Here is a 14,070-nt window from a genome sequence, read left to right on the forward strand (position 1 = left end):
ACAATAATATAAATAGGTTTTACTTTACTTAAGTTGTTTATTTTAATACAGTACTACAGTGCTTTAATAGAGTGTGATATTTTTAGCCAATGGTTAATTTCACATCAATCTGCAATGAATCAAACATTTTGTTTTGTTTTGACAGATCAACTGCCATCTGCTTGATCTTGATATATTAACTTATACAAAACAGTACAAAGTTTATACTTGTAAAGAGGATAAAAACAGCAGGTTTGCATGTGTCGCCTCACACTGAAGAGAGAAAGGTGCAAATCCAACCCGTCAATCAGTCAGCTGCAGGAAGGACACATGAGGGAGTTTTATACCATTTTAAAAACTCTGTCTGACATTGACAACCAACTACTCACAAAAGGTTATTATAGCATTAACTAGTCACTTGTCTCTAAAAAGATAAAAGTATAAATAGTGTGATAGTACCCAGTGGGCTGATAACAAATGTAATGTTGATTCTACTAGTGCTTCTTTCTATCGGCTCTTTGAGACTGTAGGTAGGAACAATGTTCTTTTAGCTTAATGCTAAAGCTATAATGCTAACATTTTACCAGGCTAGCATGTACTAAGTTGCAGTAAACAGGAAAGCTGAGGCGCCAGTTTTGTAAATATTGAATACTGGGCAAACAACAATTGTGTGTTGTTGATGGTGCTGCCTCATGACAATCTAGTAGTTGAAGAGACGCTTCACTGAAACATCAACCTTGTGGTGGCCTTGAAGTGGAAGACAGAAAAGTCATGAGGAATTATCTTAAGGCTGCCATGAACATCTGTTAATAAAAAAGCTACATTTCTCTAATAGTTTTAGAGATATTTTAAATTATTGGCCCCTAATAAGTAAAGGGCAAGAAAAAGAGAATATAGATGAAATAAATGTAAAAATCTAATTATTAACCCCATCATTCACTATGTGCAAAGGTCTGGTAATGTTAGACCACAAGAAACACCCTAATAATCATATTAACGGTATGTGGAGTTTGATTGCATTAACTGCCACATGACTTCATTTGATATCCATTAAAGCTACAAAGCAAAGTGTTTCATTTCTAAATGTAATGTTTAAAACAAATGATGATAATATGCAAACAAATGACTTAAAGAAAAGCAGAAAAATAATGCCCCACTTTGAACGTTTTAGCACCATTTTTTGACAAAGTGTGACTTTTAAATTGCTTATAATGTCAAGGCAGAGGGAGCAGCCATATATTTTTCCTAGAACTGCTTGTGCCATGTTTTTCCTGAAATAATGAGCAGGTTACCTCGAGACATTTGGGTTGGTTGTGCTGAGGCTGGAAATTTAGATTAAGTGTGGCTCTCACAGGGTAAGCTCATTGTGAGTGGCAGATCAGTGGAGGCTAGTTTATGTCTATTCAATCAGTGGTCAAACTTTAAGAGGCTCAGGTTGAGATTCCATGGATCACCAATTACCTTTTGACCAATGCTGTAGCCTAAATGCAGGAAATAATTTATTTAAGAGCAAATTTTGCAAAATGTGTTGATATCATAATCCATAACCCTCATAATGCGTTTCCCAATATAGTTAATCCCATAATTCTGTCAAACCATTTCAGAGTCCAGAAGTCCATCGGCATTCACTCACTTCCATTGTGAGTCTTAAAGGAAAGATTAAGAGTAAATGTCCACATTTTAAGTATTCAGGTCAGTGGCAGCATGTTGGACAGGATATCTATGAGGTTGTCCAGACCCCACAGGTAGCCATCTTCTCGATTGCCCTCCACCCACGGAGTGCGGTGGTCCAAGGTGAGGTGTGCTGGCAATACCGCTGTCTTTCCAAAGTCAATCATCCAGACTCCTGTTCTGCCTTTCCAGTCATGAAGGAACAGTAAGGAACTGCCCACGACCTGCAGGGATACAGCTGTTAGGGGAAAGATCCACCTTTGGGCCAGGGATTTACTATCAGACAAAGCGTGTTCCACCAGTAAATAAAAAGAAGGTCTAAATGTCCAACCTCATGTGTTCTGAAGAAGACGGACTCCTCCAAGACCTGCCGCAGTTCTTTCAACCGTCTCAGATAGCCCCACTGAAGGGAAGGAAACAAGGTTTAAAAGAGAGGAAGGAGAACATATGATGGCGTAACTGAAGGTCAGTGAAGGTCACACTCACCACAATGTGTGTATTCGACTCAACAAAGTTGGTGAAAGCTGTCATCACTTGCTCCCTGCTTTTGGTCCTTTTGAAGTTTGTGTGACATTCTTCATTTGACTTCTGCACAGGAAATAGGTCACAGCATTATAATGCAAAACCTAAAAACCTTAATCCAGAACAGTGAACCGTTTAACTATGAATTCAGACATTAATTGCTGCTTTGTTGTATATCAGTTTAACATAATATATTCGCTATATACAGCTCCGGAAAAAAATTAAGAGACCACTCTACATTTTCCTTAAATCTTTATCTCTACATGTATGGCAGCCATTCCAGTGTCTGTTGGATTGCAACACAGAGAAAAATTGTCAGTAGTTTATAGAATACAATAAAATAAAAAAACGTTTAAATGAAAAGACATACCAATAAATAATAATATAACAGAAAATGATAGTGCTGAAGTGGTCTCTTAATTTTTTCCGCGGCTGTAGATGAGTCAAAACCCTCACGGAGCAGCCTTTGATGAATTTTGGAGCTTACCTTGAATCCTTCGATACGAAAACCCAGAGACGTGGTGGAGCTCAGCGTCTCCCTCCACTGCATGTACCTGGTTTTCAGCACTGCCTGCTGGGCTCGCTCCTGCACCGTAGGGGCCTCTGGGTCCACTGCCACCATCTTCTCATACATGTCGTTACGGGGCTGCGGCCGCTCTCTGGCCAACAGCAGCTCCCTCTCCAGGTACGTGCTGTGAAGGACAGGGCCTCAATGAAATCAGACTGGAGCAAATTAACTGCATTTAAAGCTTTTAAAACCAAACAGGAACATTATGCTTTCACATAATTCAGGTCATGTGTAGTTTATTTATATAGTATATTTCATACAACTGGTGTAGACTGAATGTGTTTTGGAAAAAAAACACATGATAAAAAGGAATAGGATAATAAGGTTTGATTATTAATATTGAAAAGAGAACATTTATACCGATTTTGAAATTTAAAAAAATAGTAATGTTGCTTTAAAATAGGACCTCATAAAAAATTCTTATATAACATGCTCAATCTAGTACATTTATGTGTGTTTTATAATGTTGTTTTCCAGCTTCCAATACATAGAAATGGAGGATATAAGGTATTTTACTGCTGCATTATACAGCTCTGGAAAAAAGTAAGAGACCACTTCGGCATTATCAGTTTCTCTGGTTTTATTATTATAGACATGTCTTTGAGTTAAATGTTTTTTGTATTCTATAAACTACTGACAACATTTTTCTCTGTGTTGGAATTCAACAGACACCGGAATGGCTGCCATACATGTAGAGATAAAGGTTTAAGAAACATTTCAAGTGGTCTCTTCATTTTTTCCGGAGCTATATGTCCCCTTCAAATTTGTTAAAAATAAACCCATAAACTTCTCTCAGTGACAAGAAATGATGCGTTGAACCTCACCGGCTGCCCATCTTGCAGTCCATGATGGCAGGCGTGTTGAAATGGGTCAGCAAGTTATCCATCATGTTGTAATCCTGCTCGTCTCGTTGCACTACCCCGTGGTAGGCTGGAACAAAGGGCCTTAAAGTGTCCTCCATCAGCCTGAGGTAGCACTGTTGCTCCCCCTCACAAAACCTCTTGAGCAGGGTGCCGTAATCCCCAACATGAAAGCTCCCTGCAAAGACAAGCCAAGAAAGAAAACAAGCCAAGGCTATTTTAAAAAAAAAACCAAAATAAGACCTGTTGAGAAGCAAAAGGAAAGCGAGACCAGACAAACAAACCTGCATGTCCGACAACTTGCAGCCACTGCTGGGGTTTCTTTGGGGTCATAGGGAGGAGAGATGTAGTCCCACAACTTTTATGTTTCTTCCATGTGGAGTTCTGCATGTAAAGACCAAAAAACAGTATTTCTGTAGCCAACACACACACATACACTCATGCCAGGTCACACTTCCCTGCTGCTGCAGCAGACTTCAGACTCAGTCACTCGCATTTTTTGCCTTATGGGTGAACAAGGTCTCCGTGGTAACAGCCCTTTACCAAGACAAAGTGAAGAGAGGACGGGGTGGGCTCTGATCTTGTGCAACAGGTTCATCAAACATTTACAGGAGGCACTTGTTTTTGTACTGAACGCTGCTATTAACACAAAACCAAACAGCACAAGGCCTAACACGCAGATATCTGTACATGGAAGTGGGTTTCAAGATTTGAAGTGATGTTTAAAATGTGATGACGACACAATTATGTCAATTGATGTGTAAAGGGAAAAAAACGATAATGAATTTCTATCATAATTTTGATTAAAAAAAATAATTAAAATAAAAAGTGCTACAAGCTCCACACAAAGAGATTATTTGTTCTATCTGTTCATAAAATGTGTTTATAAGGTGACATACAACATCTGCCCAGGCACTACAGATGAAAAACAGCCTGATGGCTAACTCTGGCGTATAACAAATGTTTAATAATGTGCACTGTCCCTGTTGAGAATAAATACATCTGATGATTTTCATATATATTTTGTATGTATTATATTAGTGTATATTAGTGTGTTTTGGATTACATTCCTCATCAATGGTAAGGCTTCATTGTTATCATTGATTAACATTATATTATGGGGTGAATACTTCTGTATTTCGTTTTGCATTAATATACAAGTTACATTTTGTAATAGGCCTATATTTTAGATTGTCATACTGCTCCTGTATCTGATACTATTTCCCATCCTCCTCTTTTGTTCCGTCTGGCAGTGAGTGTTCACCGCCTGTGGAGGGCAGCGGTCCTTTAGAGGGGCGCGAGCCTCCCTGAAGCAGCAGAGGAAGACGCGGCGGGGCAAACTGAAGAAGAAGAATTTAACGGTTCCCGGTTGTTGAACCGCTCCCGTCTCCACGGTGCCGCCTGTGCTTTCACAGCAGTGTTAACTGTACTGTCACCTCTCATCAAGCGCCTGGCTGTTTCCCCACCTCACCGACTGCTTTGTTTTCTAACGTTTAGCTATGTGTTGACAACTTCCCTCATTACGGATCATTACTGCGACCAAAGGTAACGTTAACGTTTTTGTATGTGTTGCGTTCATTCACACACTGATCATTCACACACTGATCATTCACACACTGATAACACTATGCATGTGGTTTGCACAGTGATAGGTCGGTTAACTATCTGCGAGTCAAGTTAACTGACAATGATCTCAATGCTAGCTAACCTTAGCTAACGTTCAGTTAACGTTGCCCGAGCAAAGGACTAGAAGATAACGTCGCGTTTTTTTACATACAGTGTAAAAGCCCACCATGAACAGTGGATTAGAGCCAACCCTCAAACTGAGTGGAAGTGTTGTGAAGTAACTATGCCAAACACGCAGTTACCCGAGCGTGTGTTTGTGTGCATGTCAGTGAAAGATGAACACACATTCGTGTCGCTTTCACTCGCACAGGAGAAAGTGAAGTCAAGTGCGAAATCTAACAACATTGTACTTTAATAGAAAAGAGACACAATTAGCAACGTACCTCGTAAAACATGTCTCAAGTCATTTGCCGAGTCCTCCACGTAGGATATGCCCAACCAACCAGAAGTTTTCTCTAATAAAAATGATGACACCTTTTGAAATGGGCTGTTTGGCTCACTACCGCCCCTTGCGGTGTGTTGTGATGAAGACAGCCTTTGAGAGGGGCCGTACTGTACACACAGTGAAATAGCCAGAATAATAATATAGTTTCGTTTAACAAAACTAATTATAAATAGTAAATACAGCTAATTCCAAGCTAACAGACCTCTATCATCTTCTATAGTGGGTTCTACCCTGTGTTTAAGGGTGTTACAACTAGGTTCTTACATCAAAGACAATTCACAACTCAATCTACGTGAAGTACAATCTCATGAACGGAAAACAGGACATGCACATAATACCTGCACAACCTAATAATCTCATAATGTGGCTTCTGGGTTCTTATCAAAAACTCTTCATGTTACAGTTTATGATTGATTTTGAAAGAATGAATAGTTGGTTTGATTCAGATTCCCTTCAAAAACTCCTTAATAACCGGTAATCAGGTTCAGATTTGTCCAAATGTGCTGAGACGTAATCTGAATCCTCAGTTAACATCAAGCCCACCTGTTTTTTGTTTTTTTTAGCAAGATGTTGAAATGTGTTTTCTTGGCCCAATCAGGGTTTTAATGAGGCTTTAGGTTTGTCCCTGACATCAGATGTGTGTAGCTCTATGACATGACAATTCTTAACCATACAGAATCTTGTAAAATGTAACTAACATGATAACCAAGCTGTTAAACAGGAGGTAGTTATTTGATTCCTGGAGCTCCTGATACTTAACAACTATTTATTTCTCCCACCTAGACTCAGAGCGATGGAGGAGGGCTCTGAGGTGGTGGAGGATATCGTATTTCGAGGAGTGGAGTTTTCTGTGAAGATAGAGGTGGACAAGGGTTTGCTGATAGTTGAAATCTCTGATGCTATGACAGCAGATCAGTGGAGAGGGGACTTTGATCCAGCATGTAAGTAGTAGCATAATATATTTATACATTTAACAGGCACAAATATTCTCACTCACACTCTTGAATACATTTTTTTCAGACATTGAAGACCTCACCCGCAAAACGGGCAACTTCAAGCAGTTCCCTATTTTCTGCAGCATGTTGGAATCAGCTGTTAGAAAGGTATGTTTGAAGGGGCCCTAATACAGAATGGTACAAAAATGCAGCGGTGGGACAAACGCATGCACAGTCGATAGAAAGATGTGGACAGACTCGGATTTGCTCGAGGCTGTGTGAGCTGAGGCGAGACTCATTCATTCGAGTTCAATGTTTCCACTTGAGCGCAAAATGTACAGTTCTCTCTAGCTGTCTCATTCCCTCTCTGCCTTTCATCAATGTTGAGGAACAAAGGCCAAAAGAAAAAGACAAAAATAGAAGCAATTGCACATTTTGGTACATTTAGAAAGAATTCCACAGGACTACCAGGGAACCGTGTGTTTAAATGTTCCGCTTATATAGAAAATGAGCTATATGATATTATAAATATTATATTATATAAGCTTATTTATGTTTGTATGACTCAGTACTTGTTTTATCACGGGACCTTTGAGGAAGTATGGTTGTATGGTAATTTTCTGTGGAATTTTAATTTGGCCCATTATGGACATGCCAGATTCAGGTGCCATTATTAGAAATGTCTCGATGTCCCTAGGTAATACTAGTCCAGGTGAAAAAGAGCAATTTTATTTCAGTTGCATGGTTAACTTGAGCTTTTTCTGCAGATGAGTGATTCTGTTACACTCGACCTCTTGACCTATGCCGACCTGGAGCTGCTCCGCAACAGAAAAGCCGGAGTGGTTAGTCGTCCCCGCGGCAATCAACAGTCATCTGTTCTCACTGCCAAAAGATATCTAATCCTCATATACACTGTAGAGTTTGACAGGTGAGCGTCATCACATTTTATGGTGATGCTACATATTTTTACTTTTTCAACATTTTTGATACTATAGTAGAGTATATAACTCGTGTTTTACTGACTCTTTTGTGCATGAAGGATACACTACCCTTTACCCCTGCCCTATGTGGGTAAGCCCGACCCAGCCGCCCTGCAGAAGGAAGTCCGAGCTCTGAAAGCTGAGCTCAACAACGTCTCCTCTCATGGAATCAACAAAGCTGCACAACTAGAAATCCAGCAGCTACGAGCAGAGTAGGTTGCGTTCCATCTTGGTGTCAAAGATAAAGGGATGTTGGACTTCTTTTTTTTTTTTAAATGTCTGCTACTGTTTCCAAGGCTGGCTCTGGTGAAAGAAGAGAAGGAGGCTATGGCTAAGGTGCTGGAGCGACTGCAGATCGGTGGAGGTGGTTTGGTGGCTGGACGAGAGGACAGGAGGGGCAGAGGCGTGGTGAGGCATCTGGAGGAGCAGCTCGTGAAGGAGAGGGCCAAAAGTCAACGCTCAGCTAGCAAGAGATGCCAGGACCAGCACCTCCTCATGGAACAGGTGGACCTCTGCATCAAAATAGTCAAAAAGATGTGATGTTGTTTCCTTTTGTGACTCACATGTTTTTAATCCCTGTCCTGGCTAGTTTGAGGGCCTGAGAGCATCAGAGTGCGCTCTCCGTGTTCGGGTCAAGAGTCTCAGCAGTGAACTGGCATTACTACGGAGAGGGTTAGACATTCTAAGCGTGTACTATATCTTTACTTTCTCTCTCTTCTATTCATTCACTTACAATGTAGAGTATAAATGACTGAAAGGACCTGCTAACTTAGCACACACCCTCTCTTTGTGTCTGCAGGAGAGTGACTCCTGTTCACTTCAGCTCTCGACTGGATGGGGAAGCCTATCGCTCTCTGTCCTGCGAGAGGAGGTCAGGGTACGGGACACTGAGGGCTCGCTCGGGGTCCAGAGAGCGGATGGAGGACAGAGGGCAAAGGTCAGAGGATAGGGGAAGGAGAGCGGACTCTTCGGGACCGCGTGCTTCAATACGCAGGCCGTCGGCTTCTCCCACTGGTACTGTGTGCTCCTGATGATGCTGCAGTTCAGCTATATTTTGAAAAGGCTAAATCAGATTTCTGATCTTTGTCCTTCCTAATTATTTCTAGCTTTTCTTTCTTTTACAGGGTCCCAGGTTCAACGCTTTGACCCAACTGCTTACATCCAGGACAGACAGCGCAGACAGAAAGAGGCAGAGCTCAAAAAGTGGGTGATTTTTGCATCTTTGACATCCTATCAATGATATTTGATCTGAAAAGCTGTTGTAACCCTGTGTTCTTACAGACAGAGGAAGGTACGGAGGGACATTCTGATCTCACCCAACGTCCCAGAGAGGGGGCGGTCACGCTCCAGGGATGCCTATCCTCACACAGCCCGAGCCGGTAGCAGAGGCAGGAGTTTATCAATAGAGCGGAGAGGGAGCAGGAACTCCTCTGAAAGCTCCTTAGTGGATATGGAAGAAATGTCCCAAAATCTGTTCAGGTGAAGACATTACATCTGGAAAGGTTCTGGAAATGATCTGATGTTTTTGCTGGTTTTTTAAACGTCTGTTTTTCTGTGTTTACAGAGGAAGAAAAAAGACCTACAACGGACCCAGTGTGGTGAGTGGCCTGATTATAAATGTGCCTCTAGTTGCACTATCATTTGCATGTAAAATATGTTGTATTTGTTTTACTGTCAACAAATCCAGTGAAAAGACCAAATCAACAACTCTAAACACTGTCCAACTCCAAGGTGTCTATCTTCAACCCTATGTGCTTCCTGAGGATTTTAATTGAAATTAAATAGTTTGCGTATTTAAAAAGGCTTTAGTAGTTTAGTAAAGGCACTTAAGCAACATTCTTTTTAAATAACAGCATTTTCATCCGTTCATTTGAACACATTGGACACCAGTGAGTGTTTAATTCTGCAGTCTGGTGTGCCTTGCTCATCAGACGGTAACATAGGAACATGTTTGATCATATTTTTGCCAACAATGGATCGTTTAGGAAAAAGCTACATATTTAAAGCTTTGGTTAAACAGACAATGATTGTTTGCTAAGTCCACCTCCTTGTCTACATCGATAGGTTAGGGATTTTCCATATTTATTGCCCAAAAAATACAGAATACCGCCACTTCCTTTTAATGTGCGGTTTACCTGTTTCTAGTCTAGAGGAGGCCTTTCCACCAGGAAGCAATTATGCAGTACTCCAACCCACAGGACTAAAGACAAAGGTATCAGTCCAAGTGTTTTTAACATTTTTCTGCAATAAGATTAGTTAAAAAATAAATAAATTGTATAATAACTTCTCTGTTTCCCTCCCCAGAGAGCTCCATAAATACAGGAGCTGAGCTGTCGGACATCGATGCCCGGCTGCTGGCCCTGCAGGAGTACATGAGGGACCTGGATACAGGACACTAACATGTTATATCTGAAAACTGTACAATGTGGAGCTCAGGGCGTCTTTATTCTTTTCTACTCCCGTGAAATACTGAGGAACGGGTAGAGTGACGGGTTAACCGGTGCTCATGTGAGAGACTGGAACCCAGAAGCTCAGATCCAGGACTTCAGGACAGCTACAGCCATCACTGTGAACTGAATTCAATTTTTTTTATTTACTACATTTTTATAAATTAACTTAAAGATGTCTGAGTGAGTTGTTGTCCTTTCTTTTTATAACACCTGACCAAAACTTGTTACATGGATGTGAAAGTTTGGCAGTCCTTGAATACTTTATGTTTGTCCTTACTCACTGTCGATGTTTTCTTTCCTTTTTTGGTTGATTGAGAGCACACCACGTTGTCTGTTGTGTTTTCTCTAAATGTGTGTCATCATTTCTAAACACATTTGATCCAAGCAGCTATTTTAAATCAAATGTAAGTAAGTGCAAATGTGTTTAACATGTTAACCATAGTGTTAAACGTGCAATGGCCTGACGTGTCTTCTGCCCACTGCACTGATTTTGTGGTTAAATGTCATTACAGCCTAATTCTGCATTTCGTATGTTGTTACATTAGCTCTATTTCCTGCTAGACCTCGAACTCAACATTACCTGCGATCCAACCTTTTTCTTATCCACGTAGTGCATTCAAATGTTACATTCTGTAGTCTGTGTGACTGAAAGTAGACCCAGCTTTCCAAATGCAAGCATAAAACATATTCATCTTTGGTAACATTGGTGTAAGGGAACAAAACTTACTGTATATGCCAAGTGTGAGAACACACACTCCTTTTCTATGATAGTGAAACTGCCAAATTTTGGATGAACTGTTGTAAGTTTGCCAATACTTGTACTCTATTTTCCCCCAGCCTAATGTCTTTTATACCTTCAAAAAATATAATTTATAAGAAACATATCCTGTGTTTATTTTTTTACTTCCATTTGCGTAGTTGGTGAAGTGGAGCCTGAGGGAAGTCTGGAAGGCTTTTCACCACTGCAGCTGGCTTGCTTTCATTAATTAACAAATAAACATGGAGGCATGGAGCCGTCCTCTCAGGGGAACTCACTCAGTGGCTGAACAGCTGCTCCGTTTCTACCAAAACACTCAGCAGGGAGATAGCTGTTGGTTAATGTCATGAAGGATAAGTGACAGCAGCACACACTGACTGACATTCAACATACACATGAACAAATAATGCATACGGTTTCAGATGTACATTTTGTAAAGATCAAATCCTTCAGGACGCATTCACAGCTGAAATTAGTTTCTAAACATTCTCACTATTGACACCTACATCTCCTCTAGCAGATTAAAAATATTCATTCATACACCTGGACTAAAATATAAACTGTCTAATATTTTGTTCATTTATTTAGGAATAATCACAGCTGTCCAGTTCAATAGCAAAACAATGTTTTATTGTAAGGCATGTACAGTAAATCTACTGTGGGTAAACCATCAAACTGATCCTCTCAACTGAAATAAGCCCTAGTGTTTGCAAATTATAAAATACATTCATACAACTGAGTATTACATCCCGTGTAAGTTAAAGTGCTGAAAGTGTTACAAAATGAAACTGTCAGTGCACATGGACATTACTAGTGAGAGTAATGGAGATAAGTTTCAATAACGTCTGATACTATGCTATTTAAATGATAAGGTAGCTCAGAGCACTCTTCACCTTTTAGTGTTAAACAATAACTCAACTCTGGGAGAGCAATGACGAAAGAAGAGCATTTTCTTTCCTATTGAAACATAATTAAACATTCTTGTTCAAGCGAGCCCAGGCTGGGTAACAGTGGTCGCGGTCGCCTGCATCAGTTGGGTCCTGCGACTGTTCAGGATAGCCCGGATGCTGAGTGTGAGCTGTGGGGGGGGAATGTGATGGAAACGTGAGAACGGCTGTTGGTGCATATAACACATGAGCTCCCATGAAAAGTGACTTACTGTTTGCTGCTGGGTGAGATTGTCATGATACAAGGCCTGTCTACGTTCCCGCTCCTTTTTATCAAACACTTTCCAAACCTGAGCTTTGTTCTTAATCTCAGCCTCCGGCAGCTGGGGATACTGAAGCCGCTGAAACATCGCAAAGAAATGGTTACACACACACAGAAGGTAAAAGAACTCTCCTGTCTTAACTGTAGCATAAGGTTGGTATTGGGAGCCATGTGTAGTCCTGCTATCAGCAATGTTTATCGGTGAGAGTGATCAGCACATTTGTGAGAATGGTTTGCTTGCCATTTTATTTCTAAATCTTAATTTAAAAAAATAACAACAAAGATGATACACCATAAAAGTGGTTTATAGTGTATCTACTACTACCATTGCTGATTTTCCAATATGAAAATATAATTGTATATTTGACAGATAACTATCTATATACCACAATAGTATACAAAATGATCAATGACCATAGATTATTTGTAGCTCTACATTTTAAGTCCCTAAGTACCTCCGTCAACCAGGCTATGATTTGGGTTTGTCTGTCTGTCCGCAGGATTACCAACCACCGACTGTCCTCATTTTCATGAAGCTTGTTGAAATGGTGTATCTAGGGTTGAGGAGTGGATCCAAATCCGTGCTTTTTCCATGCCCTACGATTTGTATTAGTACTTACTAGTAAAACGATTTTATTTTATGAATAAATCCCAGCTTTAGTTATCTTTGCTTTCATCTTAACTTTTTTGGAGGGTGGGGAAATTAATTAATGAGACGTTCAAGTCACTGACCACTCGTGACATGTAGTCCTCCACAGTCTGAGAGGTCATTCTCTGCATGTTCAGGAAAGCCACAGATACATTCGCTCTGCTCTTGTTCAGCAACGCCTGCAGAGACAGTTATAATGTCATGTGTTGTATGAAGCACAAACACCATCAGCACAGTTCTAAGAAAAGCTGTTTATCTTTAAGCATACCACTAGCTGTTCATTGGTCTTGGTTTCCAGGGTGTCCTGGGTCATGGCGGCAGCAGGGGTGGAAGACTGGAAGACAGTTTGACATCCAGTCAGCACACAGTTGTTATGTAAAACATTGCAGAACTAGCGCATTATTAGACAGAGCCCAGGACAGGATATCTGAGGGTTTGCAGTGAGCTTTACCTCGGCCTCGTACTCGGCCCACGCATCTTTGCGTTCTGCCTCACTGAGCTCCTCCTCTTGTTTATGGTCCAGCAGAGATTCATGCTCGTGGAAAGACACTATGTGGCCTTTAGAGGTTTGTAGCAGCTGTGTCAGGACCTTATCCTGAGAAACAGACACAAAAACTAATTCAAACTGCATGCCTTTGTCATACAGTGCTGGATGATTTTAGATTATAGAACCTGGAATTAAATCAGGCACCTTTGGCAAAACAGAGGTGCTTCTTTTGCTTTTTTTAGAGTTTGGGTGGTCCAGCAGGTCCGGCTCATATGTGTAAAGTTCAGTCAGTTCAAACAGGGTGAAGTGCCTCTCGATCTGCTGCTGATCCACCACTCGATAGGACAGAGACTGCTTGGTCACCTGACGATCGTAGATCTTCTCCTCCATGGTGCCCTGAAGATAAAATGACCGTTATCATTAACGGGACTGAAGGGGGTAAAGGTAGTCAAACACAGTAGCTTTAGGGGAGGGAAAAATGAAACGTCCCTGTATTTCTAAAGACGCGACGCACAAATAAGGGGAAAGTAAGAACTACATTAACAAACCTGTAGCAGCAGTGCCTCTTTGCTCATATACACTGAAATGATCACCTTATGATCCCTTAAATATATCTGACTCAAGATGCCAAATATTTGGACCCCAAAACATCCACTGCTTCCCTTAATGAGTTAGTTTGGTTATCAGCTGTAGTCAAATTCATGCTTTGTAAAACTTGTTATAAATGACATTTTAACCTTTCAAAAAGAGGGAAATAAATAAAAAGAAGAGACAACAGGAGAATGACAAAACCAAAAATGAATAGCATTCCTTCAGAAATCTTCTTTAAATTTTGCAGTAACTTTGCTATACAGTCACACCAGTTAATAACTAACAAATGTCCTCCCAGGTTTATCAAAACCTTAACTTTTATATTTAAATAAAGACCAGTG

At 40.6% G+C, this 14,070-nt stretch overlaps 3 protein-coding genes across 6 annotated transcripts in view; 1 reads left to right on the forward strand and 2 right to left on the reverse strand.

The window, feature by feature from the left end:
* Positions 1 to 17: 17 nt before the first annotated feature.
* itpkca (inositol-trisphosphate 3-kinase Ca) lies at positions 18 to 5,722 on the reverse strand. Of its 2 annotated transcripts, none has more exons than XM_063895394.1 (7): positions 5,610 to 5,722; positions 3,885 to 3,984; positions 3,565 to 3,778; positions 2,660 to 2,864; positions 2,137 to 2,235; positions 1,982 to 2,053; positions 18 to 1,874 (listed from the first exon to the last, which is right to left on the reverse strand). In XM_063895394.1, the coding sequence occupies exons 1-7, from the start codon at positions 5,619 to 5,621 to the stop codon at positions 1,668 to 1,670; spliced, it is 909 nt and encodes a 302-aa protein (XP_063751464.1). In that variant the 5' UTR covers positions 5,622 to 5,722; the 3' UTR covers positions 18 to 1,667. The 2 variants fall into 2 exon arrangements, with proteins under 2 accessions (XP_063751464.1, XP_063751463.1); XM_063895393.1 differs by having other exon boundaries at positions 2,137 to 2,238.
* Positions 4,892 to 10,981, forward strand: ccdc61 (coiled-coil domain containing 61). Of its 3 annotated transcripts, none has more exons than XM_063895390.1 (13): positions 4,892 to 5,145; positions 6,455 to 6,612; positions 6,692 to 6,774; positions 7,374 to 7,534; positions 7,646 to 7,798; positions 7,883 to 8,090; positions 8,176 to 8,276; positions 8,386 to 8,600; positions 8,693 to 8,789; positions 8,868 to 9,065; positions 9,151 to 9,184; positions 9,732 to 9,798; positions 9,891 to 10,981. In XM_063895390.1, the coding sequence occupies exons 2-13, from the start codon at positions 6,465 to 6,467 to the stop codon at positions 9,983 to 9,985; spliced, it is 1,560 nt and encodes a 519-aa protein (XP_063751460.1). In that variant the 5' UTR covers positions 4,892 to 5,145; positions 6,455 to 6,464; the 3' UTR covers positions 9,986 to 10,981. The 3 variants fall into 3 exon arrangements, with proteins under 3 accessions (XP_063751460.1, XP_063751461.1, XP_063751462.1); XM_063895391.1 differs by having other exon boundaries at positions 8,711 to 8,789; positions 9,891 to 10,975; XM_063895392.1 differs by having other exon boundaries at positions 8,176 to 8,258; positions 8,711 to 8,789; positions 9,891 to 10,973.
* A 420-nt stretch (positions 10,982 to 11,401) lies between these two features.
* The window catches only part of LOC134872427 (transcriptional regulator ATRX-like), a 49,231-nt gene continuing 46,562 nt past the window's right edge, over positions 11,402 to 14,070 (reverse strand). The window contains exons 30-35 of the mRNA XM_063895713.1: positions 13,343 to 13,534; positions 13,103 to 13,246; positions 12,920 to 12,985; positions 12,735 to 12,830; positions 11,953 to 12,081; positions 11,402 to 11,871 (exon numbers count right to left, since the gene is read on the reverse strand). Of these exons, the coding sequence (XP_063751783.1) occupies positions 11,779 to 11,871; positions 11,953 to 12,081; positions 12,735 to 12,830; positions 12,920 to 12,985; positions 13,103 to 13,246; positions 13,343 to 13,534 (720 nt within the window). The 3' untranslated portion in view covers positions 11,402 to 11,778. The remainder of the gene's footprint in view (positions 11,872 to 11,952; positions 12,082 to 12,734; positions 12,831 to 12,919; positions 12,986 to 13,102; positions 13,247 to 13,342; positions 13,535 to 14,070) is intronic.

The sequence above is a fragment of the Eleginops maclovinus genome, chromosome 11 (genome assembly GCF_036324505.1).
Source record: "Eleginops maclovinus isolate JMC-PN-2008 ecotype Puerto Natales chromosome 11, JC_Emac_rtc_rv5, whole genome shotgun sequence".
NCBI lineage: Eukaryota > Metazoa > Chordata > Actinopteri > Perciformes > Eleginopidae > Eleginops > Eleginops maclovinus.

What these genes read in the sequence shown, in the direction of transcription:
- ccdc61 (XM_063895390.1), top strand. Translation starts at nt 6,465, where the DNA reads ATGGAGGAGGGCTCTGAGGTGGTGGAGGATATCGTATTTCGAGGAGTG. An exon ending in AGCACCTCCTCATGGAACAG is followed by an intron (nt 8,091 to 8,175) that starts GTGGACCTCTGC and finishes TGTCCTGGCTAG; the next exon opens with TTTGAGGGCCTGAGAGCATC. An exon ending in GGGTTAGACATTCTAAGCGT is followed by an intron (nt 8,277 to 8,385) that starts GTACTATATCTT and finishes TTGTGTCTGCAG; the next exon opens with GAGAGTGACTCCTGTTCACT.
- itpkca (XM_063895393.1), bottom strand. An exon ending in GACTGCAAGATGGGCAGCCG is followed by an intron (nt 2,865 to 3,564) that starts GTGAGGTTCAAC and finishes TGTCCTTCACAG; the next exon opens with CACGTACCTGGAGAGGGAGC. An exon ending in TCTTCTTCAGAACACATGAG is followed by an intron (nt 1,875 to 1,981) that starts GTTGGACATTTA and finishes GTATCCCTGCAG; the next exon opens with GTCGTGGGCAGTTCCTTACT.